At 37.8% G+C, this 27,170-nt stretch overlaps 1 protein-coding gene across 4 annotated transcripts; it reads right to left on the bottom strand.

The window, feature by feature from the left end:
- Positions 1-26,578, bottom strand: TRIM58 (tripartite motif containing 58). 4 transcript variants are annotated; one of them, XM_082457739.1, is made up of 7 exons: positions 26,127-26,578; positions 22,931-23,026; positions 19,786-20,016; positions 17,865-17,887; positions 17,669-17,769; positions 7,221-7,408; positions 1-7,106 (listed from the first exon to the last, which is right to left on the bottom strand). In XM_082457739.1, exons 1-6 carry the CDS (start codon positions 26,547-26,549, stop codon positions 7,257-7,259), a joined length of 1,026 nt encoding a protein of 341 aa, XP_082313865.1. In that variant the 5' UTR covers positions 26,550-26,578; the 3' UTR covers positions 1-7,106; positions 7,221-7,256. The 4 variants fall into 4 exon arrangements, with proteins under 4 accessions (XP_082313865.1, XP_082313864.1, XP_082313862.1 ...); XM_082457738.1 differs by having other exon boundaries at positions 1-7,408; XM_082457736.1 differs by lacking the exons at positions 1-7,106; positions 7,221-7,408 and adding an exon at positions 9,473-13,627.
- Between the last annotated feature and the right edge of the window lie 592 nt (positions 26,579-27,170).

Raw genomic sequence — 27,170 nt, 5'->3', positions numbered from 1 at the left:
CTACAACTACTGAGCTCACATGCCACAACTACTGAAGCCCACATGCCTAGGGTCTGTGCTCCACAACAAAAGAAGCCACCACAATGAGAAGCACATGCACTGCAATGAAGAGTAGTCCCTGCTCGCCGCAACTAGAGAAAGTCCACACGCAGAAATGAAGACCCAATGCAGCCATAAATAAATAAAATAAAATAAATAAATAAATAAAAAGTGATGATACTTCCTACCTCATTCTATGAAGCCAGCATTACCCTAATACCAAAACCAGAGATGCTACAAGAAAAGAAAACTTCATATCTCATGAATATAGATGCAAAAATCCTCAAGAAAATATTAGCAAATTAAATCCAACAATGTATAAAAAGAATTATACACCATATCCAAGTGAGATTTTCCCAATTTATGTAAGGCAAGTTCAACTTTTAAAACATAGTTAATGTAATCCATCATACCAACAGGCTAAAAAAGAAAATCACATGATCATATCAATAGATGTGGGAAAAGTATTTGACAAAATCTAACACCCATTCATGATAAAAACTCTCAGTAACTAGGAATACCTTGACTTACAGAATACCCACAAAAACCTACAGCTAAAATCATACTTTACGGTGAGAAACTTGAAGCTTTCCCAGTAAGATCAGGTATTAGAAAAATGACGTCCCCTTTCACAACTTCTTTTCAACATTATACTGGAATTTCTGCTTAATGCAATAAGACAAGATAAGAAAATAAAACGTATCAGGGAAGGAATAAATAAAAATACATTTGCTACAGATGGCATGATTGCCTCTGTAGAAAATCTGAAAGGATTGACAAAAAAAACCTTTTGGGATGAAGAAAGGTTTTTAGCATGGTTACAGGATACAAGATTGATATAAAATGTGGATTGCTTTTTATATACCAGCAGTCAGCAAGTAAAAATTAAAAACACAGAACCATTTACATAAGTACCCAAAAGGATATACATAGGTATACATCTAACAAAATATGAACAGGATCTGTAATAAGGAAGCCTACAAAACTCTAATGATTAAATCAATGAAGAACTAAATAAATGGAGTTATTCCACGTTCGTGGGTAGGAATACTCAATATTGTCTTGATATTAGTTTCTTTCAACTTATTTTCTAGATTCAGTTAAATTTTGATCAAAATCCCACCAAGTAATTTTGTAGATATCAACAAACTAATTCTAAAGTGTATGAGGAGTGACAACAACTTTATGGCTGTGTAACATATTCATCATTTTTGTTCCCCCTAATAAACAAGTAATTCGACATCTACCTGCAAAGGAATGTGCTCCTGTGGGAATTATGGAATCCAGCACCATATGCCAAGGAACCCAGGAGGAGTCTTGCCCACCTGTGCATCCAATAATAGGCAGACAGAACTCAGTACAGGCTGTAGGACCAGTGGAGTCAGAAAACACCTCAACCACTCTCATTCACAGTTGGGAAAAATTTGGAGAATGCTGACTTGGGAAGAGACCTATGGATGAGTGAGGCTTTGTGGAAGTCCAACCTTACTGAACGGATATTCCAGCACAATATGGAGCAAAACATGTATAAGTATATTATACATTTGTATATGTATATATACATATACATAAATATATATATATTTGAATGCAATATATATATATATATATATATATATATATATATATTTGAATGCAATGGAGAGGGTAAAAATGAGCTTTGCCAGTAAAAGGGAGCACTTACTATAAGCCAGGCAATCTTCTATGCTTTTTACATTTATTTACTCACCAACTCTAAAAAGGATGATTTGAAGTTGACACTCTTATTATCCCTGACTTCCAGAAAAGGACAATGAGGCAGATGTATGTTAAGTAAATCATCGTATTCTAGGAGTAGAACTAATTTTGAAACCCAGGAAATGGGGCTTAGAGTCTTTATCCTTCACTGCTGATACTGCCTCTAATTCCAATGACAGGAAAGATAAATCACAACCCAACTACTGATTCTTCTCAAGACACAAGTTCTTAAGCTCCTGCTAAAACCTTAAAGGTCCCAAATGGACTCCACGGATAACCATTCCATAGTATTTATATGCAGAATACTTAACTACTCTTTATCTCAAAGACACACTTCACTCATTTGATCATTATTCTTGAGGTAATTTTAAAGTATCTGAGTAGATAAGTAATGTATGGGACGATAAAATATTACTAAAGCAATGTGCACATAAAGTTAATCTCTCCCCCCACCCTCTCTCTCCCTCTGTCTCTGTCTGTCTGTCTGTCTGCCTGTGTGTGTCTCTCTCTCAGATAGGTCTGGTACAAAAAAAAAAAATTTTTTTTCTTCCAAAATACTATATACTGCTTGAGGGGAAAAAATCATAAAATTTTATAATGGATAATACAACCTGAATGCAATAATTCACATATATGTTCAGAAACCTCTATTAAATTGCAATTCCAAGAACATATCGCATTCAAAGCAAATTATGTTTGAGGACAAAAACCACAAGTCTTACAGGCAGATACAGAGGAGCAGATTGAAAACATCTTGGGCTACAGTCCCAATCTCCCCTGTCACAATCCCGTAGCCAACAAGATACAATCACAAGATCTTAGAAAGCTCACTTACCTTTACATTGTTTTCTTATCTAAAATGATAATACTCAAACTACTTTACAGATATGTTTTAATATTTTATTAATATGAAAGAAAGTTGGTAAATATAAAAGTTTATATGTATGTTACATAAAACTTATATAACATACAAATGGAATGGGAAAATAAGCCCATGAGACTAGGCAGGAAAATTCTGAAGGAAAAAAAAAAAAGTCTAATGGGGAGAAATTATCCTTAACATATATCCAAACATACACTAAAAATTTAATAATTAAAACATGACCATTGACAAGGCATTTGGGGTTGGGGAGTGTGGATCCCTAAACTACTCCATTCACCAAAGCTAGTTACAAATCAAATACTTAAAAACGTTAAAAAATACAGCCACTATAAGAAAGCATGATCACTGTTTAATACATCTCTCTCTCTTTCTCTCTCTCTCTCTTTTTTCCTGATCATCTTGGATTTAGGTAGATCTCACTAGGCAAGTTGCAATTTTTGAAAGCTATGATGCAAAATATAAATAAATTTGATTCCATATTGTTTTTCAAATCTATACTATAGAAAGATGACTAACAAAGTCGAAAGAATAATGTCAGTACTAGAGAAATTCAACATGAAAATTGAAAGGCTACCTTGTTTAATATTTTTTTCAAAAATGGCAAGAAAAGATGTAACAAAATAAAAGAAGGTAATGCTTGAAGAGCAGTTCACAGAAAAACAATTATTTACAACAATGTGACTTAAAAACATCAGAATTGTTCTCACTTATGATTGAGTATATAAAATTAAAATGTAAATATAAAGATATTTGCTTTTTTAGATATGTAAGTTTAAAGGTATGATATATACAGAGCTGGGAAACGTGTGGGGAAATGAGCTCATTAATTCTTGATAGGAATTTAAATTGATATAGTATCTTTCACAGGATCTTAGAAAAGAAAATTAATTGCAAATAACATATATTTTGACATTCTTCATGTTATTTTAACAAAAGAAACATCTATCCTCCATAAAATTACATGTTTAAATTACATGTTTAAATTACATGGTTTTTTTGACCCATTAATTCCGCATATTGAACTCTTTCCTGCATTTATTATTGCACATGTAATATAAATCCTCCATAATCTTCATTATAGCATTGATTGAAATGGATAATACTCAGAAACAATGTATATGTTCATGATTTTATAAACGATTTAATAAATAAACCTTATGAGCTGGAAACAAACGATTATTAAATGAAAATAGTATATGTTATGTGGCTTCACTTGGAAATTTTTCCCAAAGTCTTATTAATTTCAAACAAGGAGAAGGCAAAATATAATATACAGTGAGATTTTATGTAGTGTGATAAAAACATGATAACCCATGTTTTTGGTCACAGAATCTCTCTCTATATGAATACTTATATTAAAATAGAAACAATATCTAGAAGTATATAGACTGAACTGTCAAAAAGACTCACTTCTAGAGCATGAGATGGAGTTTAAGGGAGACTTTAATGTTTACCTATCCTTCGTTTATAAAATAGTAATCAGTAATCATGAGTCATTAAGAAATTAGAAAAGAATACATATACATGTATGCATATGAGATAATATTTAGGACATTTCCCTATGAATGATTTTCTGTCTTTTTAAAAAACCTCTTAATGTATCTTTTTAATTTTGTTATTCCTTCTTTACAGAAATCATTGCCTCATCCCCCTTATTTTTTTTTTTTTTTTTTTTTTTTTTTGGTAATTATCAAACTGAAAGGGAGAAAAGTAGGAAGAAAGACAGGAAGTTAGGAAGGAAAAAAGACTGAAAGGAATTTTCAATCTCCATAGTAACACCAGTGTTTTAAAACAAACTGCTGCACATTTCACAGTCTTAAAACTGTAAATCCCGTGAAAGACGAGAAAATTGAGAATGTGGAGCTGAAAATGAGCCAAATGCAGTGGAAGGGCATGAGTTTGGTTTTCAAAAGAACTGGAGTTCCGATCTCCTGAATCGTTTTCACGACTTTGATATGGAGGTAAGAATGGCTTCTTCACGGGAAGGTTTGAGACAATTGAAAGAAAACGTTCTTGCTAATAACTCACAGCTTGCCAGGTTTTAACCAAGGTGTTGCCCCTTTTCTCCTCTTGGAAGAAGACTGGAGCACTTGTCTTAATCACTGGGGATCTGGGACGGAGTGTCCTCAAGCCATGCTTCTAGCACACACCTCTGTCCATGGAAGAAACCCGTCTCTCAGATGGGATACAGAGTTCCTTCACTTTCTAAATGGCTCTGGGAAGGGACAAATAGTTTCTCCCCTTAAATTAAAACTTTGGAAGGAATATAATCAGTTTTCTTTTCTCTGTTTGAGGTCCTTCTCAGCATACTGTTCCAGTATTAACCCTTTCCACTTCTCCACCTGCAGTTTACACTTCATAAGTACCTTCTATAGCCCCTGTGAATATCTTCATATTTAATTTAATTGTGCACTTGTTCTTGCACACAATGAATTTTACTGTATGTCATGTGGATCTGTCATCACTCTCTTGGTGAGGGGAGAGATCAGGCAATAACCATTCTTTCATCTTATATACATGGGCACAGCTTGGAAGCTCAAAGAATGAACAATTAGGGACTTCCCTGGTGGTCCAGTGGTAAAGAATCCGCCTTACAATGCAGGGGACGTGGGTTCGATCCCTGGTCGGGGAACTGGGATCCCACATGCCACAGGACAGCTAGGCCTGCACACCACAACTACTGAGCTCGTGCACCTCAACTAGAGCCCGCATGCCGCAAACTACAGAGCCCATGCGGCACAACTGCAGAGCCCACGCGCCCTGGAGGCTGCGTGTCACAACTAGAGAGAAGCCTGCGCGCTGCAACGAAAGAGAAAACCATGCACCACAATGAAGAGCCCGCGCACCCCAGCGAAAGATCCTGCATGCCTCAACAAAGATCCCGCGTGCTGCAACTAAGACCCGACACAGCCAAAAATAAATAAATTAAATAAATAATAAGTAAATCTTTTTTTAAAAAGAATGAACAATTAATTGCTTAATGTGGTAGTACAAGTCTTCTCAACCTTGGGGAAACACTTCCTCTTCATTGCTCAAAGTTAGAAAAACTGAAAGACGGTAACAAGTGCTAAACTGGAGAGATCTGAGCTCTCCCCACACACATGGGCAATGACTCATGGAAAGGTCAGGAAATGAATCCAATGACTGACAACTCACAGTTTTTCAGATATGATTTTGCATGGGTTGGAGACAGCAGAGCAGATCACCTGCATGAAGACTATTGATTTGTAAAACATTTAATTTGTGTATTTCGGAAAGTGTGTGCTAACAGTGTATCAAAAGGTAAAGTTTATTGTCCCTGTAGATGCTGGTCAGAGTGTGAGCACTGTGGTCCCCAAATGCACCATTCCACCTCAGAAATGCCCACACTCAAACAACAAATCAAAGAAATTATTCTGCATTGGTAAATTTATTGCTTTCTTGTGATTAAAAATATGAGTTTTATGTATGTATTTGTCTATAGATTTGTGTCTTGGTATATCAGTCAAAATCCATAAACTTTCCAAGAGCAAGTAGGATGTTTCCCATTTTCTATTTTTCTATTTCTTTGATGCATTTCCTATTTTTTTTAAACTTAACAAAGCAACAAAGAAGTGCAGACTTATGAGTAGAGCTCCTTTTTTGAAGGTTCTGAGACCCAGTTTCCAACATGGTGGATGGGGAGGGTCCCCACAGCAACAAACCTTGGACAGCAGCAGTGTGTCTAAGAGTACAACTCAATTCTGACACTAACTACCCAGAGAAAGTATCAGATTCCACAGGTTAAGTGTTCAGTCCTATAAGATTTCCTCAACCCCCTAATCACTTTAGAAGCCAGTTGCAAGCCCAAGCTGTTACCTGTGCTTCTGACCAACTGGCTACAGGCTGGAGGTTCCATCAATCCCCTCCTTGGACTTCAGATTCCAGCCACAAGTCCAGGTTGTTACCTGTGCTTCTGAGCAGCTGGCTATAAATCAGAAGTTCCCACGACCCCCTCCTCAGGTTAGATTAATTTGTTAGAGTGACTCATAGAACACGGAAAAACATTTTACTTACTAGACCACCAGTATATTTTAAAAGGATATAACTCAGGAACAGCCAAGTGAAAGAGGTGCATAGGGCAAGGCATGTTGGAAGGGCATTCTCCCTGTATCTCTATGTGTTCACTGACCCGGAAGCTCTCCCAACCCCGTCCTTTTGGGGTTTTATGGAGGCTTCATTCATAGGTATGATTGATTGATTACATCATTGTCTATTGGCTATTGATTCAACCTCTATCCCCTCTCCCCTCCCCAGAGGTCTAGAGGTGAGACTGAAAATTCCAACCCTCTAATCACATGGTTGTCCATTGGCAACAGTCCCCATCCTTAGGTGCTTTCCAAACTCACCTTGTTAATATAACAAAAGACATCTTTATCACTCTCAACACTTAGGAAATTCCAAGGGTTTGGGAGCTGTGAGCCAGGAACTGTGGACGAAGACCAACATATGTGAGAAATATATGCTTGGTCATCTGAATGACCAAGCATATATTTCTTACAAGTCACAATATCACAGCTCCTAAATCCAGAAATCTACTCACCATTTTTACTTGTATGCCACCAGGTACCATTAAAAATCAGAAGTCAAAATGTGTGGATCTAATGGGAGGATTTCTGCAGGATTGTGTGATCTCTTCTTCCCTCCTGTGTGCACACAGGTGGTCCAGCCAGGTGCAATTCCAGATGCGGGAGGAAATGAAGGCACTTCTCCTGGTCTTGGCCCATTCCTCTATAAATGAAAGGGACCATGATATTTGTGCAGAGGAGCATATGGCAATGACAGTAAAATGCAGCTCTCCGAGGAAAGACTGAGAGGGACCCTGATGGTGGTCTGGGTTTCTCAACAGCCCCAAGCTCTGGTGAAACTTCTAAACCCACAGGGGTCATTTGTACATACACTGAGGTGTGCTGTAGGTATACATCACAGCAAACTCTATAATCTCCCATAGGGTCCAGACAGAAAATGAGACCCATGAAAATTTGTCCCTTGATATGGAAAAAATTTATTACTTCATGTAAGTAAAATCAGGGACTCAATCCATTTTTGTTTTATAAACATAAATACTGATGGATCATTTGCTTCCTTCCTCTGTTCCCAAGAATTATTATGTAATTAAAAAACAACTGAGGTATAATCAGTCCCATCCCACTTGGAAAGAATCACTTTTTTCCCCCTCAGACCTACTAAAAATGGGGCAAAAGTATTCAGACATTGTTTTATTAAGAATTTTATGTATGAAAAAGAAAGAACCCATTGTCCTAGATAGTTGAAAAATTGTTTAGGTGCATTGATCAATTGAAAGTTTATTACAAATTTAAGAAACTGACAGGGAGAAAAATTTTACTTTATTTAGTTATTTAGTTAGTTAGTTAGGATTTATACTTTAGTTTCAAAACCTAACTAGGGGGAAATTGAGCAAGTATCATGAACTCCTAATTTATTAGACTGTATATATGACTGTGTTTTTAATGCTCTTACAGAGGCATGCCAAGGCTGAAACAGAAAACTAATAATAATAGATAAATGAATACAAACTGAGTCCCTGCAATCAGTCATGCAATATCAGAGAAAAACAGGCTAGCTTGAATCAATTGGCTAAGAGATTTATCAAAATAATTACTGGGTTCTTTGGAATACACACAGTTACAGAGTCAAGGAGTAAAGGAGTAAAAATTTACCATATAGGTAAATGTTTAGAACTTGTAGATTTGTAGAATATGTTTTTTATACAGACATGTATACATACATGTGTTTATATGCTGACCACCTCCATCCTTCCCTGTTATAATAAAAGAGTAAATCCACAGAAGACCCCAGAAGCACACAGAAAACATGCATGGAGGGGTCGGTTCTCGGAGAGCAGACAGATTTAATAAATTCCAGTGTTCCCAATTTCTCTGCCCTTTGGGACAATAAGTGTCAAATCACCACTGTAAATTAGCTCAGTTCCTTCTGCCTGCTGATGAAGCTATTTTACTTCCTGTTCCCAGCCAGCCCCACAGATCACCTTCCTCCTAGTCCCCTTCCTTCAGGGCCTTTCCATCATGCTAGGATAACTAGTTTAGTTAGTTAATTCACTTGACAAATCAGTCACATGATTGGGTGGTGGGGAAAATGATCAAATTAGTTATTTGAATAAATCAGCCAGTCTTTTGGTAAACTATAAACATAGCTCTGGAGAGTTACAGCTTCGGAAAAACTAATGTTTGAGAATGACTTTTTAATCATTCTTTATGATTTTAGTCATTCTTTATAATGATTTGTGCTAGAAAAAAGTCCAGCTGTAACAGAGGGACGCCTGGAAGAAGGGGAGCGATGGTGGGGAGAGCAGACCAAAGACATCCTGTAGGGAGAGGAGGTAGCTCTACCTTGCAGTTAAGATGAAGAGGGGTTCATAAAGCATGAAAGAGTCAATTTCTATAAATTTTTTATTCCATAGAGTTTTATATAACGTTCCCCACATTCTTAGTGAGCATGAGAATTTGCATATGGAGCGCATACAAGGCAATGCATGAGTCAAAGGTGTCGTATTGTCATAGGGAATCAAAGCTACAGGAGGCTCAGTGGAACCATGCCTGGGCACAGCAATTCATCATGCCACGAGAATCATTACCTCTATTCAAATTTCCTCTATTCAAATTTAGCCTTCTATTCAAATTTCCTCTACACTTAAGCATTGATTTTACTCATTTAGAACTTGACATTAAGCTTTATGTCAGTAGTTGTCTAGTTATAAATTAATAATAATAATACCACTATATTACATTTCACAAAATATTTTCAGACCCAGAATTTAATTCTGTCCACCAAGTTAATCATTTATTTATTCAACAAATATGCATTGAGTGATAACCACATACAAACCAGTACTTGAGGTGTTTGAGATATGTCAGATATATCATTATCAATAGACAATGATCCCTCCCCTCAGGATGCTTACATTCTATCCAGAAAAGGCAAAAGCAAAAATAAATAAATAAATAAAAATAAACCCAATAAATAGGACAACAATAAAATATAGTAGAAGCTGATAAGTACTATATTGAAGAAAAGAGCCTCCATTGGGCCCAGTGAAGGGGAGTGGGAGGGTAAGCTCTGGGTGGGTTCTGGGGTAGGTCAGGTTGTATGGTTCTCAGTGAGAAGCTGGATTTGAGCAGGCTTAAAGAAAGAAAGGGAATGAATTAAAGAGGCATCTGGGAAAAGGAAATTGCAGGTAGAAGGCACAGCTGGGAGAAAGGCCCAATAGTAGGAAGTGCCTGGTGGTGTAAACCCAGCCAGGAGGCCAGAATAGATGGAGAAGAATAAAAGGGGAAGTAAGGGGAGGGAGTCAGAATCAGAGTAGGAACTTATGCTCAGATCTTCTAGGGTCTGAGGGTTTGTTGCAAAGGTTTTGGTTATAACTATAAGTTGAATGGAAGGTAACTGCAATGGTACTACAATCTTGGGTGCTAAAAGGATCAGCCTGGCTGCGCATTGAGAAAGGACACAGAAGTGGCTGAGGTAAAGCCAGGATTACTGTTAGGAAACTAATGTAATAACCCAGAGGGAGAGAATGGATGTTAAGATGATGGTTATAGCAGCAGAGTGGTTAGGTTAGCTCTGGCTGAACTCTAGACACATGCTGAAGGCAGAGCCAGCAGGGCTTACTGATGGACTAGATATGAGAAAGTAAAATCAAGAAAGGAGTTAGCCAGATTGTTGGCCTGAGTAACTGAAAAAATGGGAGTCTTTATCCACTGGAAGAGATTCTGTGTATTGTGTATGAGTGAATGTGTGTGAGTGAGTGTGTGTGTGTGTGTGTGTGTGTGTGTGTATGGAATTGGGAAGGGAAGGAGTAGGGATTATAATAGGAGATGCACAAAGCTTTGTGAAACTTGGAATGCAAGGGATGAAGAAAGATTTAAGTTGGTTTAGTAACTAACATACATCATGATAAGATGCACATTGAGATAATAGGATTAAAGGGTGACAGTGGAGACTAGGATGTTAGCTTTCTTGGTAGGGAGGAGGCATTCTTGGGATTCCCTTTTCACCCCTTGAAGAGGGCAGCAGGCCTGAGACCATGAGGCTTCCTTGTCCTGGTGAATGGGTGGAGCCCCCAGGGGTGACATGATCTTAGACCAGTGACCCTCTTGATCCCTATAGGGAAGGGGCTCTACTGCTCTGAGTGTATGTTCTCTGTCATGACTCCTGTCATAATTGCTGGCCCTATAGTGATATGAATACTCAGGTGTTACAATAAGTTGTCATGCCTCATTTAAGCCCTGATGATGGGGAAGCATGAACTGAGACCCACTGCATAAGCCAGTTTCTACTTAGATCATGAATAGAAAAGGCCTAGAGAATTCATGGTATATAAAATATCAACAAGAGGGATGTAAGGGTACATTATTATTACCTCTGTTTCCAAAAGAGACAAAGAGGGGAATTGTTTGTTCATGATCAAATATACATGTATCAAATATGAATATACAGAAATCTTTGTTGAATACAAGGCCCCTTCAATAAAATATGTAGAGTCGTCTGGAAATACAGTTTGATAAAATTTTGCTATTTCTAAAATTATTATACTCCATAATGTTCCTCCAAATGTAAAAAGTCTGAAAAGAAATATATTAAAAAATATAGAAAGAAAACTATATTAGTAATGTTATTGCAAAGCATGTGAAAGATTTTAGTCAAAGAAATCTCTCCAGATGAGAAAAGCTCCTTAAAAGTCAAGGTAGAGGGCTTCCCTGGTGGCGCAGTGGTTAAGAATCTGCCTGCCAATGCAGGGGACACGGGTTCAAGCCCTGGTCTGGGAAGATCCCACACGCTGCGGAGCGACTAAGCCCGTGAGCCACAACTACTGAGCCTACGTGTCTGGAGCCTGTGCTCCGCAACGGGAGAGGTCGCGACAGTGAGAGGCCCGCGCACGGTGATGAAGAGTGGCCCCCACTCGCCACAACTGGAGAAAGCCCTCGCACAGAAACGAAGTCCCAACACAGCCAAAAATAAATTAATTAATTAAAAAAAAAGAAAAAGTCAAGGTAGAGTTAAAGTAGAGGATTAAAGTCTTGGTGGATTATTATCAGGATAAGGTTATCTAAATTTTCTATTAATTAATAATTATTTAGTATTTAAGCATTTTAGCATTTGGTTAGCAATTATTTATTAGACATAGATATAGAGAAAGATGGTAGCAGAGTTAGCTTTCAATAATTTTTAAGAATTTTGTTGGAAATGTACAGAATATACTTTAAAAATAAGTCAAATATTATTATCATTTCATCATTCTGGTCATTTTTACATTGTATTTAAGTAGTAAAGTTGAATTTAAACCAATCATCTAAATCACAACCTTACTTATTTCCCAAAACATTGGGAGGTCAATATCATTGTTCCATGTACAGGAATCATACTAAGTAGCTGAGACTGAGAGAGAGAGGTTGCTTGTTTGAAGTCTTACAACTAGTAAATGACTAGGTCAAAGAACTAGTTGAATCAGAATTCTGAGAAATTTCTACTCTAAAAAATGTATTGATGCTGTACATCTGAAACTAACACAATATTGTAAATCAACTATGCTTCAATTAAAAAAAAATGTATCCAAAGATAAAGGAAAAAGTTGTAAGGGATAAGGCATAGGGCTCAGTGATATTAGAATCAGAGGAATGAATTTCATCATTCTCAAAAATTGACCCCTGAGTGAAGAGGATTTAAAGAGTAATTGAATAGTTATAGGAATCATGAATATATAAAGAGATGGTTCTGAATATATTAATCTAGAAGGAAATGGAAGGTTAATAAGCAATAAGAGGTATAAAGCAAGAAAAGAAGAAGCAATAAAGAGCAAACGTGAGAGAGACAGAGACAGAAAGATTCAGAGGCAGAGAGACAGAGAAAGAGGAGAGAATAAGAGAAGGAAAATAAGGAGGACGAAAAAGAATTACGGAGCTGATGCTAGAACAATATTGGACTGTTCTGAACCAATTTAAGAATTGCCATTTCTAATTCTTAATATATGGAAGATTGGAATGAAGAGATTTTAAAAGGAATGAGACATTAAAATAAATGTATAGATATCTTTAATACGAGGTCCATTCATTTGAAGAAAACACATCAAGAAAGTATGTGGAGCCATTTGGGAAAAAGAGTGGTAAGACTGCTCCATTTCTAAAATTACTATTCTATACAATCCTTGTCCAAACACAAATATTTTATATTTTCTCTTTTGCCCCATGGGAAAATGTCCATAGTGACAAGGAATGAAGTGCTGACCTAAATGGGGACATCTGTTGAGCCTTCACATATGTATACCCTCCATTCTACTCCAGGAAACTTTGCTAGGCTTGGGGTGTATCTTAGCAACAGAATTTTAGGAAGGATCGTCTGTACTGTTAGAAGCAGGGTGAAAATGACCCCTGGATGCCCAATTTTCTAACTCCACTTCTGTCATAGGTGGTAAGATAAGAGGAGTCGTGTCACAAATGAAAAAATAAGGTCGAAGAAAACCAGAGAAAAGGTGATTGAACGTGTAAATATAAGACCCATTTGTGATGTTGTAAAAGGAGATTTCACCTGCTTCATAGTCCAAGAAAATCCCAATGCAGCGAGGCCGTTCCAGGTGGAGGAGAGGAACTGATGGAGAGGCAAGGACCATGTACTCACTCCCTTTCAGTAGCCACATGGCCCAGACCCCGTTCTCAGGAGATGGTGTGGTTTCCCCCTTTCTTGACACTGTGTCTTGACAGACACCTAACCCCCATTCTGCTCTTTCTCCCACCACGACTTCCCAGTAATGCCTCCCTGATGAGAAGTTCTGCAAACCCAGGATACAAGGCCATGTGTCAAATCGCTCAGGGTTGTTGGGGACATCCCTCCATAGTTCTCCATCCTGCACACTGCGCAGGTCAGCCGTCAAGAGGAGGCTAGGATGTGCTGTGGCGGGATCCAGTTTTATGTCAACTGCAGAAAGAATTTTGTGGAACATGTAAAAGAACAGAAAAGACTGGTGAAAACTTAGGAAGCCATGATATTGAGAACTGTCACGCCATTCCTCATTCTCCCTCTAATCACTCCTGGAGATAACAAAATATGTGTTTCACCTTGCAGGTCGATGAGTATATGCTTTATTGCTTTTGAGTGTATTCCACTGCTATGTCTGCATAATCCAGGACTCATTACTGCCCCAATTAAAACATAACCATTGATGATAAGACAAACCATGTGCATAACCATTTAGATTCCTTTTATCTCTATCCAGAGAACTTTGGAAGATCTTTGGTGCTCTTTGGAAAATCTGCATTTAAAATAAAATTTACAACTCCCTTGGGATTTTTTTTCTCCTCAAAGCCTATAGGAAAAATTCATTGGTATAAAATCCACCACTTTCAAAGCTATGTTACTATGGTAGGAAGAATTCTAAGATGAGCCTCATGACCTTCAGACCCTGGTGGTACTCTCATGATTCTGTTATATTATGTGACAAGAGGGAGATTATCTGAGTGGGTCTAATAAAATCACCTTTTAAAATCAGAGAGGTTTCTTTGGCTATCAGGCTGCCACCAGAAGTGAAAATCAGAGAGATTTGGGTTTGATGTGTCATTGCTGCCTTTGAAGATGGAGTGGGCCACAGCTGAGGAGAAGGGGGAGTGACCTCCAACTGATAACCAGCAAGGAGATGGAAATCTCAGTCCCACAACTGCAAGGAACTGCTTTATGTCAACACACTGAATAAGCTTGCAAGTGGACTCTTCCCTGGACCCTTTAGAGAAGCCCAGCCTGGTCAACACCTTGATTTTTGATCTTATGAAACCTTAAGCAGAGATGCCAGCTGATCCCATGTGGTTATCTGATCTGAAGAACTGTGAGCCAATAAATGGATGTGGTTTTGGGTAGCTAAGTTTGTGGTAATTTGCTATGCAGCAATAGAAAACTACTACTGATACTGTGAAGTCCCAGTGAGATTGATATGAAATTTTATTTGTACATATAATTAATAAATAAATCTACAAATGAAATGACCTCAGTGAAGAAGGGAGGATGTAAAATATTCAGTGTCTTTTTTTTTTGGTAAACATTCAAAAATAGTAAATTTCATTAATCATATTTTAATTTTTAATATACTAATAACAAATACTAATATGCTGACTGTTATTCTTATTTGTCTCTAAACCACTTCTAGCTATCTTTTGTTGATACTCAAACCTGAATGGGTCACATAAGAAGTACATCATCTATACTATCCCATGGAACCACCCTCAAGGGTGCCATTATCATCCTCATATTGTAGATGAGGAGACTCAAGAGTCCAACAAGAGATTATGTGATTTTCCCAAATTGTATGATTTTCCTGTCATAAATAATGGGGATTGAAAAGTGGGTCTCCGTGGAATTGTGTTAGGCCTCTTTAACAGATGTCATGTCATCATGCATCATTCCCACTCCAGCACACTTATTTGCTCCATTTATAAGAAAATAAATCTGTGAAATAGTTATTAATACATCTATCTCCAGTTCCTCTCCCTACCTCTTCTTTCTTAAACTCAGTTGCTCACCAAGATAGAATAATATCTTAAGCAAACTACTCCTTCTTCCCAGTGCTCCATGCATTGATAAATGATCAGTCCTTAAAGTTCACCTTAAATGACTTTTCTGGAGCACTCAACACTGTTGAGAATCCTTTTGTCCTGGGAAACGTCACTTCCCTTTCCCAAAGACACCAGTCATCATGCTTTCCCTCCCTCTCCACTGGCCTCCCCTTCTTGCTCTCCTTTGCTGTTTTCTCCTCTTCTCCTCCATCACTGCTATTCGAGAAGCCAATGGTCTCAGGATTGGGACCTCTTGCCTCTTTCTCAGATCACTTCTGATGTATTCTGGGGCTGGCAGGCACATTGCATTAATTAAATTCCATTCATATGCTTACTAACTCCAAATATATATATCTAGCCTAGACTTTTCTCCTGGAACTCCATATTTGTAAATTCATCTGTGTACCTGACATCAACATTTGGATATTTAACATTCATCACAACATTGATGTGTCTAAAACCCATTTCCCTTTTTCTGCCTCGCCTGCAGCTTTACCTGTCAATGTAAACAGCAATTTCATTACCCAATTCTGGAGATTTAAACCTTGGAATCATTCACAACTTTTCTCCTTCTCTGACACCTCATATCTAATCCAACAGCAGAGCTTGCCAGCTTTGCCTTCAAAATACCAAGATTCTGTCCATTTCTCTGCACCTCCAGTACTACTACCCTTGTCCAATGGACAATCGTCTCTGATTGAATTATTACAAAGGATCCTAACTGGCTTTCCCACATCAAGACTTGCCTCTCTGTAATTTATTCTCAATAAAGCACACAGAGTGATCGCCACAAAACATTAATCTAATCATCCTATTCCTCCATTTACAACTTTTAACTGATGTTCTATTTCACTTGGAGGTAAAGCATTGCTCACAGTGGCCTGCCTGTTGGGTCCTGTGCTACTTGGACTTTTCTTGGCCTCTCCAGATCTCCCCTCACTCACTCCACCACAGCCGCACAGAACTCCTCATAGCTCCTGGAATGCATCTTCCATACTTCCATCTCAGGCCTTGACACTCATTTCTGATGCCTGGAATGCTTTCCTCCAGATCAGATATTTGCTGAGTTATCCCCTACTGAGTGACGTCTTCCTTGATGATCAAATTCCAAATTAGATGCTCTAACCCCAGAACTTCTGGCCACCCTTAATTTATTCTTTTTTTCAATATTCTGTATCATCTTCTAACATTCTGTGTATTTTGCATAATTTAAGCAAATATATGCAACATGAAGCTGTAGATTTGTAAGTTGATGTTATTGTTCAATTTTATATTCTAATGTTTAGAAGAGTAGCTGTCATAAAATACACAATATTTGTGGAATTGATTAGTTAATTCAGTAAAAATAATTGGGAATATGGAGACACTGATTATGAGAGTGTAGTAACTTGCAACATTTCATGCAGTTAGTACATATTACTTTGCCCATCAGAACATTGATTAAATCATTGAACAGGACTGATGAGATGGGTTTTCTCATCATGGGACAAAGTGGTTTCCCTGTAAGTAATAAAGCCACTATTTAGCCTCTGTCTGTTTTCATTACTTGGTATAAATTGAATATAAAAAAGAAATTAAAAGTACTGAACCGTTACTGTTTTAAAAAACAACATAATAGGACCAAACAAACTAATTATAACACCACAGAGTCTACAGAGAGTACTTAAACATAATTGACTGAATATTTTTGGCTTTATTAACTATCTAATTTAAGAAATTCATCAAATTGCCAGATAATAAAATAATCCAAACCTTATATTATTTGATACACTGCAATGCTTTCATATATTGATGATTTTTGTTTTCAAATATGTTTCATTTTGTCCTCCAAACAATACAATTTTTTAGCATTTTATAAACAAGGAAATGGAGATTGATTAGAACTAATGTTACTTATATCACAGCTAATATCACTTTCAAGCCCACCATTCTAACCAAATGTAGCTTATATGGGTGTCAGTGACTCTGATATTCTTTCGTACTATTCAGAAGTATCCCAACATTCTTTTTTTTTTTTTTTTTTTTTTATTCTGCGCATGGTGCTATCTCCCTTCCTCCCTTATAGTTTGGCATAAACGTGTCACTCACTTCTATCAATAAAATCTTCAGGAAAGCCATGTGTGCCACTTTGGAGTAGTGCCTGATTCATCATAACCTTGCCCTTTTCCATGGCTACCAGCAACAGGAAGGAGGTGGGGCTCTGTCTGCACGGGTTCCCAGAGTGAGATTACGTGAAATTAAAGCCTCCACAATCTAGTAATCAACCTAAAACATGATCTCGAAATAAACCTTTCTGATTTTAGCCACTAAACTTTGGGTTCTGTTTGTTACAATAGCCTGACTGCTACAGTAACAAATTGCAATAAGAGCCAAATTCCAGGTGTCATAGTTCCTCAAGCTCTAAAATGCAGCCTACCTTGGAACTTTCTCAACATTTCCCTCATCCCAGGGATGCGACACATCGTCTTCAGCTCCATGGGGATGGTCTCCGGATCCAGCCGTGTAACACTCTTACTTCTGAGAAGAGCGCAGAACCCACAGTTCTCAGTAGGTTATCCACCAACCTCCCCAGCCTCTCCCAACCCATTCTTTGATTCAGAAAGTAAACGTACCGGCTCAAGGCTCCTCCCGCACCCTGAAAGTGAAAGAGAAACACAAGTAGGTGTGAGTTAGACCTCTGAACTGCTTTTGACAGACTGGGGACACACCATGAATATCTTTTTAGGAATTACTGGAAATCATTAATTATTAAGGTAAAACTATAAGCGACATGACTCTGTCTTAATAAAAACTAAAAACAGGCTGTTGTTGAGTTTTCTCATGAATTTAAAATAATATAATCAGTTTGCCTCTATTAAAATAAAATCAGACCACACAAAGTTTAGATTAATTCCTATAACATCTATTGGTTTATCTATTTTCTGAATTGATAATTCTGACATTTGGATATTTTAGTAAAGAGTTACATTCTGTGAATGTAATTAGGGTAAAAAGAGATTCTAAGTATCTGCAGAATTTATTTGAGTAACAGTGAAAGGTTAGACATAAAATGTTGCTCTCAATGTCCTTTTAAGAAAACCCTAAATTCCTCATTCCTTGAACCAACATACCATGTCTAAATTACCTAAGTGGATAAAAATAGAAGTCATTAATATCTAGCAACATTTTATCTCAGAGTAGATTATTAAATAAATCACCTGCATTGCATTTCCCCTCTCCCTCTAAAAAATAGCCACCTGTCAGATTAATTTTGACAGGGCATAAAAACAGGGAAATGATTAGCTTTACTTTTCATCGGAATGACAGGCCTTGTTTTTGGCCATTGCGGGTGAAATATAGCTTACTGAGAAAGAAAGGGAAAAGTGGGTATAAAAATGAAACTAAATTATTTGAGAATATATTGAGAATATATTCTCCCTAAGATTTATATTATAAGACATTTTAACGTTTCTTCAGTGCTAATAAATGATAACTTTATATACATTGTGTTTTGAGATATGGTAAGATGAGATAATGAATATTATTGAAAATGCCAGAGTTCTTGTGTTTATTTACTGTCTGAAATTTAGAAAATTTATTCCTTTCTGACAGTTTGCTCACTAGGAAGTGGGCATAGCAATAATAATAAAGATAATAACAATACTAATAACAACAACACAAGTTTTACTGATATATAGATATATTGAAGACAAAATGGGACAAATTAAATAAAAATGTTTTGTAAATGCATTCATTTAATGACCCCCCACTCTGTAACCAGTGCTATTTATCACAGTACTTGTATGAGGATAGGAATTACTTAGTTCAGAAATCCCTAAATGAGGCATTGGGGATGAGATACAATGAAGCATGCCCAGAAAATTTCTATTGCAATGAGTTCTATCATGATAGCATGCACCCAGCGACAACGACGACTTCTCAATTCACTTGAGATTGAATGCCTTCAAGGAGGATTAAAAGGAAATATTTCCTTTTCCCTGTTATTTGTCTCTTTGCTGTATAATCTCAAATATATTGTGGGCAAGCTGCATGGAGCCCAGGTAATCTCTCCCTACCACACCTGGAATAGTCATGCAATATGGGCTAGAAAATTAGCATTTGTCTTAAAAATTAACATGCAAATTTCAAGGTGGACAATTTAAAATATTACTCATACTTTTGGCTATTGGCATTTAAATGGGTTAAATAGACTTTTTTGGATTGGCCATCACTGAAATACAGCAATATCATCATTGACCGATTTTGAGGTTATAGATTGTCCTTTTTCTGTTTAATCATATGTAAATCATTAAATTGATTTTAGTTTTAAAAATATTTAAGTTTTGTCTTTAGTATGAACTATTTTATATGATTCTCTAGGGTCCCTTCAGATTCTGATGCTAGGATTAAGAATTAAGATGCTTTCCAAGTAAATTCTAGGGTGCCCTTTTCCTAAAGATCATAAATGCTTAAGGTGTTTGTCTCTGAAAGCTGCTATCTGTCCCCTTGTTCTCAGGTCTGCCCATCCCTCCCCTCCCAGGCACCCAGCCCCACCTCCAGCAGACCCAGGGCTGGGCGCTGGCACCTCTCCTCCAGCTCCTCTGCCAGATCCTTCAAGGCCCTGCTCTGATGAACCAGCCGGTTCTTGCTCTCCCGCAGTCTCTGCAGGGTGGCTCGCTCCTCCTCCTCCAGTCTTCTAAGCTGCAGTTGCTCCTCCAAGGCTAGTAAGCCACGATACTTTTCAAACTCCAACCTGAAGCGTTGCCTCTGCGTTTCCACTTTCTCCTGGAGTGACACAGTGCATCAAATGATCAGCAGTTGGGGCAGAGCATTTGGCTTCCACCTTCACGGATGGGATGACGAAGCTGGAGAAGGCAATGTCTGGCGTGATCTCATCTTCATAACTCTATGAACGGACCCACTGCATTTTAACAACATGCTGAAGCCAGAGACTACTCATGAGAAGTGGCCTGCTAGAGTTTTCAAACTTAGAGTTTGAGAAATACTGTTGGATTTGGGTTCCCATTTCCATGGACTTGAGGACAAGGCACTTTCATATTCAAGTTTCAGTACCATATGTAAAATGGGGGAAAAGAAGGGTCTGGGAATTAGAATTAAATATCAAACTGTTGAGCACAGTGACTAACATAGAGTAGTTGCTCAATAGAAGGTAAAATTTACTATCAGTCACTGGAATGAGAACTGTGTGGAAATAACTGAATTATGAAGAGAGATTAGAGACACCTGGATTTGTAAATGTGAATAAGAAAAGGTTTAGAGATTAGGAAAGATTCCTCAATAATGTGGTAATCATGAAACTACAAGGCTAACATTCTCTGCAGAGCCAAGAAAGAAATAAGTTATTCTCAGGCCACTTATTGCAAAGGTTCAGGGAATTCATCTTGATTTCTACCCAAATCTCACCTCTATAAATTTTGAATAGACCTAAGGAACACATTTTGATACAGCATTAATATATCTAAATTTTATTCTCTGGAGACTGGTATGTGGAAAAGTAGCTTTAAACTAAGAATAAGAGGCAAATTGCCCTCCCATAGTCTCTCCATATTTTGAATTCTCTGGTCCATTATTAAACATTATACCATTTTGGTTCAATTTAAGAACACAAGCTAGTGCCTTTAAAAGAATTCTAATAACGGTTTTCCTCAAATTTCATAAGACTCAACTCTTTCCTCCAATTTCCCATTTCTGCCTCCTTCTGCCACTTTCTAAACAACTAGATTCATATAATTCTGACCTCTTTAAAGTCAACCAACTGTGAATTCCATATTCTGCTCTGAAAGGTACAACTCATTGAATTTCTCCCCCATTCTCCATGTTGGAGGCTGTGCTATTGAGGAGTGGTGTTAATAACTCAGTCATTGAAAAAAAGTGGAATTATGTTTGGGTCATGAGAGATGACATGGTCCAGAAGGGTTTTAGTTGCAATTCACTGTTCTCTCATATCATCCTTTTGAGTACTACAATTATATCTACAGATACAGAAAGGCTAAGGGTTTTCACAGAATTTAGAGTTTATTTTATTAAGCCCATGCTTGTTGCTTTTGGCTCACATAGATACATTCTCAAAGGTAAAAATCATGCTAGTTTATTTGGCCTAGGACAGGGATCTTAGAATCATCTCTACTTTAGAATAATCAGCGGAGGGTTCAAAAAATGAAGGAACCCAGATCTCAGATATGGAATTTCTGATTTTGTAAATTTGTGGTCAGGTCAGGATTAAAAACAATTGACTTGGATTGTTAGCATAAAAAGAATAAAAATTATCAATAAACATCACTATCAATGAACTTTACATATAATATACATAACTATGGGAAAAGATAAGACTTATCACAGGAGAAAAATATGGCAAAAATAATCCTTATGAAAATATTGTCAGAAAACAGAGTACAAGACAAAATTTTTGAGAAAAGAAGAAAGAAAGAATTATAAAAATAAAAGGGTTCCTTGGAGAAGGACAGAGAAGAGAAATATTCTATAAAATAGATTCTATATATATTATAATACATATTATATAAATAAAAACACCTATGTAGTTTCTATATACAGCTTCTCAATATTGACCCTATTGACATTAGACCAGGTGATTCTTTGCTGTGATGTTTTGGGGGGAGAGGTGACTGTCCTGTGCATCACAGGGTGTCTAGCAGCATTTCTGGCCTCTACACATGAGATGCTAGTAGAGCACCCACCCCCTCCCAGTTGTGACAACCAAAAACATCTACAGATATTACAATATATCTCTTGGAAGGCAACACTTGCGCCAGGTTCAGAATCACTCTGTGTATGTTTGTGTGTGTGTATGTGTGTATGTATAAATAGGTAAGAGAAAAAAAGAGCTCATGAGGGGCTTCCCTGGTGGTGCAGGGGTTAAGAATCCCCCTGCCAATGCAGGAGACATGGGTTTGAGCCCTGGTCCGGGAAGATCCCACATGCCGTGGAGCAACTAAGCCCATGCGCCGCAACTACTGAGCCTGTGCTCTAGAGCCCGCGAGCCACAACTACTGAGCCTGTGTGCCACAACTACTGAAGCCTGCATGCCTAGAGCCCATGCTCCGCAACAAGAGAAGCCACCGCAACGAGAAGCCCGCGCACCACAGCAAAGAGTAGCCCCTACTCGCCACAACTAGGGAAAGCCTGCACGCAGCAACGAAGACCCAACACAGTCATAAATAAATAAATAAGAGAGCTGATGAGGTATAAAAAAGAGAAAAAATATTTATGAATGACTGAAAAAGACTGAAAATTCAGACTGTCTTTCTATATGTAAGATGATGACTATCAGCCTGTATTTCATATATATAAGTGATGTGAAATATTTACTATTTCATTCATCTAACAAATATATATTTTTTAAACTAGTACTGACAGTACAAAACTCTGTTCTAGGTGATGCAGTGAGTTAAGATGAGTAAAATCAAGTGAGTGAGTAAGATCAAGATCAGTAAAGTTTATTTACAATTTGGATTGGGGTAATATTAACAAAGATAAAAAGAACACAACTGTACAATATAATCTGAGGGGATGAGGTGATCCAGGGTGAAACTGAGATTTTTTTCTTGAGTACCTATGTAGATGGAACAAAAGTGCTGGAGTGCTGGTGGAAGAATGATTTAGTGACCCAAATTTGGATCCTTCAAATAGGCTAGGCTCCTGAACCCCAATATTCTCTCACCTTCCAAATGACAGTTTTCTTTCCCACATTGGCCTCCTGAGTCAAGGCTTCCTCCATCTCTTTCCTCACATGTTCCTGGGCCATCTGGAGCTTTACCTGTTTGGGAAGATATGCTGCAGCCATTACAGATACTCTCATTCAGTACTTAATATTGACTGGGTGTGGGGGGAAATACAAAGATCAGCTAAAACAGGCCCTAGAAAACATATAAAAATGTTTGACCTCATTAATACCTGTTAAACATAAATATGTTTTTAAATGTTGATGCCAGATGGAATCAAAGATGTATCTAAAAGTGTGTTCATTGTATTTTAAATAGTAAAACTGTAATTAACCAAAATGTTAAAAATACGGGAGTGAGAAAAATTTTATTTTCACAGGATGGAATTAAAATAAGGCGTTGCAGAATATTTAATGACAAGAAATACAAGTATAAAGAAAATTAAAATAAGTATACTTCATGCAACTTTGCACCAAGTTTGAAAAACAAAAATGCTTATGATGAATATATAAAAACTAGGCAGAGACCAATGAAAATATATTCAATAAACAAAATCTCATCCTAATTCTTGGTTGAAAAGTGACGCTCTTCCTTATATCTATATATTTCAACTGCTTACAGTTATTTATTACTTTATAATCAGAAGTGTATTTATTATATTTGGCAGAAGAAAACTTGTAAGTTAATATTTACTAAATGAAAAAGAAATACAGAGTGTCATAAATCTTACAAGGGGTAGAAAAATAATTTAATGAAAAGTAAATCTCTTTCAACCCTAGGACCCCTGCTAGAGGTAAACACATGTATTTTATTTACAGAGAACACACACAAAGATAGACACATACACACATTTTAAAACTCTTCCCAAAGTCATTCAATAAGTCTCAGAAAAAAAATTAAAAACTAGCAAACAAAAAACAAAATTCTTCCCAAAGTCATTGAACAAGTCCTACACATCAATGTTGTTCTTTTTTAAAGATAATATTCTAAGGTAGAGCACATAAAATGGCAGTAGAATCCATGGAGGCATTTAAAAAGATGAAGAAACTAGCAATTTTTTTAGTGTTTGGAAGGAATAGAATACTTCAACACTTATGGACAAAAGAAATTGTAAGCAAAAGCAAGGAGGTAAAAACCTGTGGCATGTTTGGGGACAACAGTGATTAGGCTAGTTTTGCTGGATCGAATGGTTGGTTTAGACAAGAGCTACAGTAAGAGAACTTAGGGCCTTAGAATGTCTTGATTGATAGGCTAAGGAGTTTAGAAGATATTTATTTGGTATTTAGTTGAAGAGCTACTGAAACAGAGAAAACTTCCTTAGAAATATGACATTATCCATGCAATATATAGCACCTTATGGATTAAAAGGAAAAAAGGCAGGAATATATTTCAAAAGTCTAGCTAGAAAGTAGCTAGCAACTGAATTTTGCAGAAGACAACCAAAATCAAGAAGAAACACTAAGAAAGATATCTCTTGGTAGGTCCAGAGGGAAGTTGAGGGGAAAAAAAATCACAAACCTTGATTTAGAACAATCAAAGTTAAAATAATTATTATTATTACTAATTATTGTATTATTATAAATTATAATACATAATATAAATATACAAAACATCAATTATACATTATTAATAATAATTTATTAATTTAATTAATTATTATTATTATTTTAGAAAGTTGATATTTGCACTTTATTTCATTGTGATAGTACTTCAGGTAAAGGTCGGTAGATTAAAGATGACTTTAACCCCCTTTGTGCTAGCAGCCGTTCCCGATGTTGAGAATTTAAATGTGTTCAGAATATGTCCAAAAACTTTTGATGAGCACCAGCAGGGAGAATCTTATTCACAGGGTTTCACAGATGTCACTTTTGTGGGCCAGGTACTCCAATATGAGTCACCTTTTCATTGAGGATGCTCACATCAAAAGTCCACAAACATGTGTTGACTAGAGAAGGGCCTGTGTGCTTAGCTACTGGATTTCTACTTCAGAGTAACATGCATTGGCAGGCTTTAAAGGTGATCAGAGCCCTGTGCCCATCCAGACACTATTCTTAGCAAATGTTCAAACATGAAGGTTGCTTTATGCACCCCAATGTTCACTGCAGCTCTTTTACAATAGCCAAGACATGGAAACAACCTAAATGTCCATTGACAGATGAATGGATAAAGAAGATGTGGTACATATATACAATGGGATATTAGTCAGCCATAAAAAAGAATGAAACAATGCCATTTACAGCAACATGGATGGACCCAGAGATTATCATACTAAGTGAAGTAAGTCAGACAGAGAAAGACAAATATCACATGACATCACTTATATGTGGAATCTAAAAAAATGATACAAATGAACGTATTTACAAAACAGCAATAGGCTCACTGACTTCAAAAACAAATTTATGGTTACCAAAGTGGAAAAGTTGGGGGGAGGGATAAATTAGGAGTTTGGGATTAACATATTCACACTACTGCATATAAAATAGATAATCAACAAGGACCTACTGCATAGCACAGGGAACTCTACTCAATATTCTGTGATAACCTATATTGGAAAAGAATCTGAAAAAGAATGGATATATGTATATATATAACTGAATCACTTTGCTGTACACCTGAAACTAACACAACATTGTGAATCAACCATACTCCAATATAAAATAAAAATTTTTTTAAAATGAAGGTTGTTTTGGTGACAATATTAATTAACATAGAGATAAACACTATGCAAAAGCAAGACATTATACAAATGATAGTTATTAGGAAGTGTTTACAATAACTATGTGCACCTGTAACTAAGAGCCCATTGGACAACACAGCCCTCTACACCAGAGCTCTAGCTGTGGAACCCAGATTATCAACATCAGGGAAATTAAGACCAGCATGAAATTAAATGTCCAGACAGAATTTCACGGGAGAGGAGGGCAACCTAAAATAATGGTATGTGTGAGCTCCTGAACAGGGGTCCCAAAAGGTGGGGTGTGCACGGAGCAAAGGCATGGAGACCTCAAGGTGAATGTGAGCCAGGAGGGTGGTTGGTGCGGAGGGCACAGGTCATTCAGATCAGGTGGTATCATTTGGCTCTGTCCCTAGCAAGGCACTTTTCACACCTCTGACTCGGTCGGCTCCTCTGTTACAGATCCGCATTTCCAGACCCAGGAATAGCGGCCCTCCACGTGCCACGGTAACACCTCTCACCTGGTAGCACCTGGCGGCCTCCTGCAGCGGTGTTGTGCGGTGGCTCCTGTGCTCTGGGGTGGTGTCACAGACCCAGCACAGAGCCTCCTGGTCTTCCTCACAGAAGCGACTCAGCTCCTCGCCGTGCCTCACGCACAGGCGCGCCCCCGAGGGCCCCGCGCCGAGCCCCAGCTGGCGCACGCTGTCCACCAGGCTGGCCAGCTGCCTGTTGGGGCGGAAGCTCTCCAGCCTGAAGGGACCCCGGCACTGCGGACAGGCATAGAGGCCGCTCTGTGCGCTGTCGGACTTCTCGCAGAACTCGGAGATGCATCTGAAGCAGAAGCTGTGGCCGCAGTCCACACTGACCGGTTTCTGCAGGAAATCCAGGCACACTGGGCACCTGGCCTCCTCGCACAGCCGCTCCCCGGGCCCCCCCGAGGCCATGGCCGGCCGGGCCTCGCCTGGCCCTGCTGATAGCAGAGCTGCCTTCCCCAGCTGCCTGCGCTATCTCCCCTGGTGGTCTGGCACAGAAGGGAGGAACCCCACAGCCTCATGAGAAGCAGACCCAAGATGGGTTTTATCTGCTGGCCAGAGTCCAAATGAGCTACTCCCGGGGAACAATTGTAACTCAGGCACCCTCAACCACAAGGATAAAATTAACATTCTAGTTACCCTAGCCTCCTAGGACACTGATCATTTCTAACAGAATCCCTCATAGTATATACCTTATTGGAACCCGAATTCTCATGTTTTCAGTGTCAGTAAATTTGGAGAATTGCTTAGCTCCTTCCTTCCATTATTTTCTAAACTACCCCATGACCTTCTTATCCTTATACGGCATAATGATTTCTTAAAGTTTTTTTTTTTTTCCAAACTTTATTTTTTCTACCTCCTATTAGCCCATGATAAAAAATTTAGGTAGATGGGTTGATAGGGAGATCCCAAAAAAAATGTGTGTATAATAATGATGGTTCTATAGCCCAACAACAATGCAAAGCATTTAAATAAATACCTGGCCCAGTTCAGTGAGTCCTATAATGACTGCACACATGTTGTGACTGTTGC

Source organism: Balaenoptera physalus, assembly GCF_965194825.1.
Source record: "Balaenoptera physalus genome assembly, chromosome: 3".
Lineage (NCBI taxonomy): Eukaryota > Metazoa > Chordata > Mammalia > Artiodactyla > Balaenopteridae > Balaenoptera > Balaenoptera physalus.
This window is presented reverse-complemented; position numbering and strand designations above follow the sequence as displayed.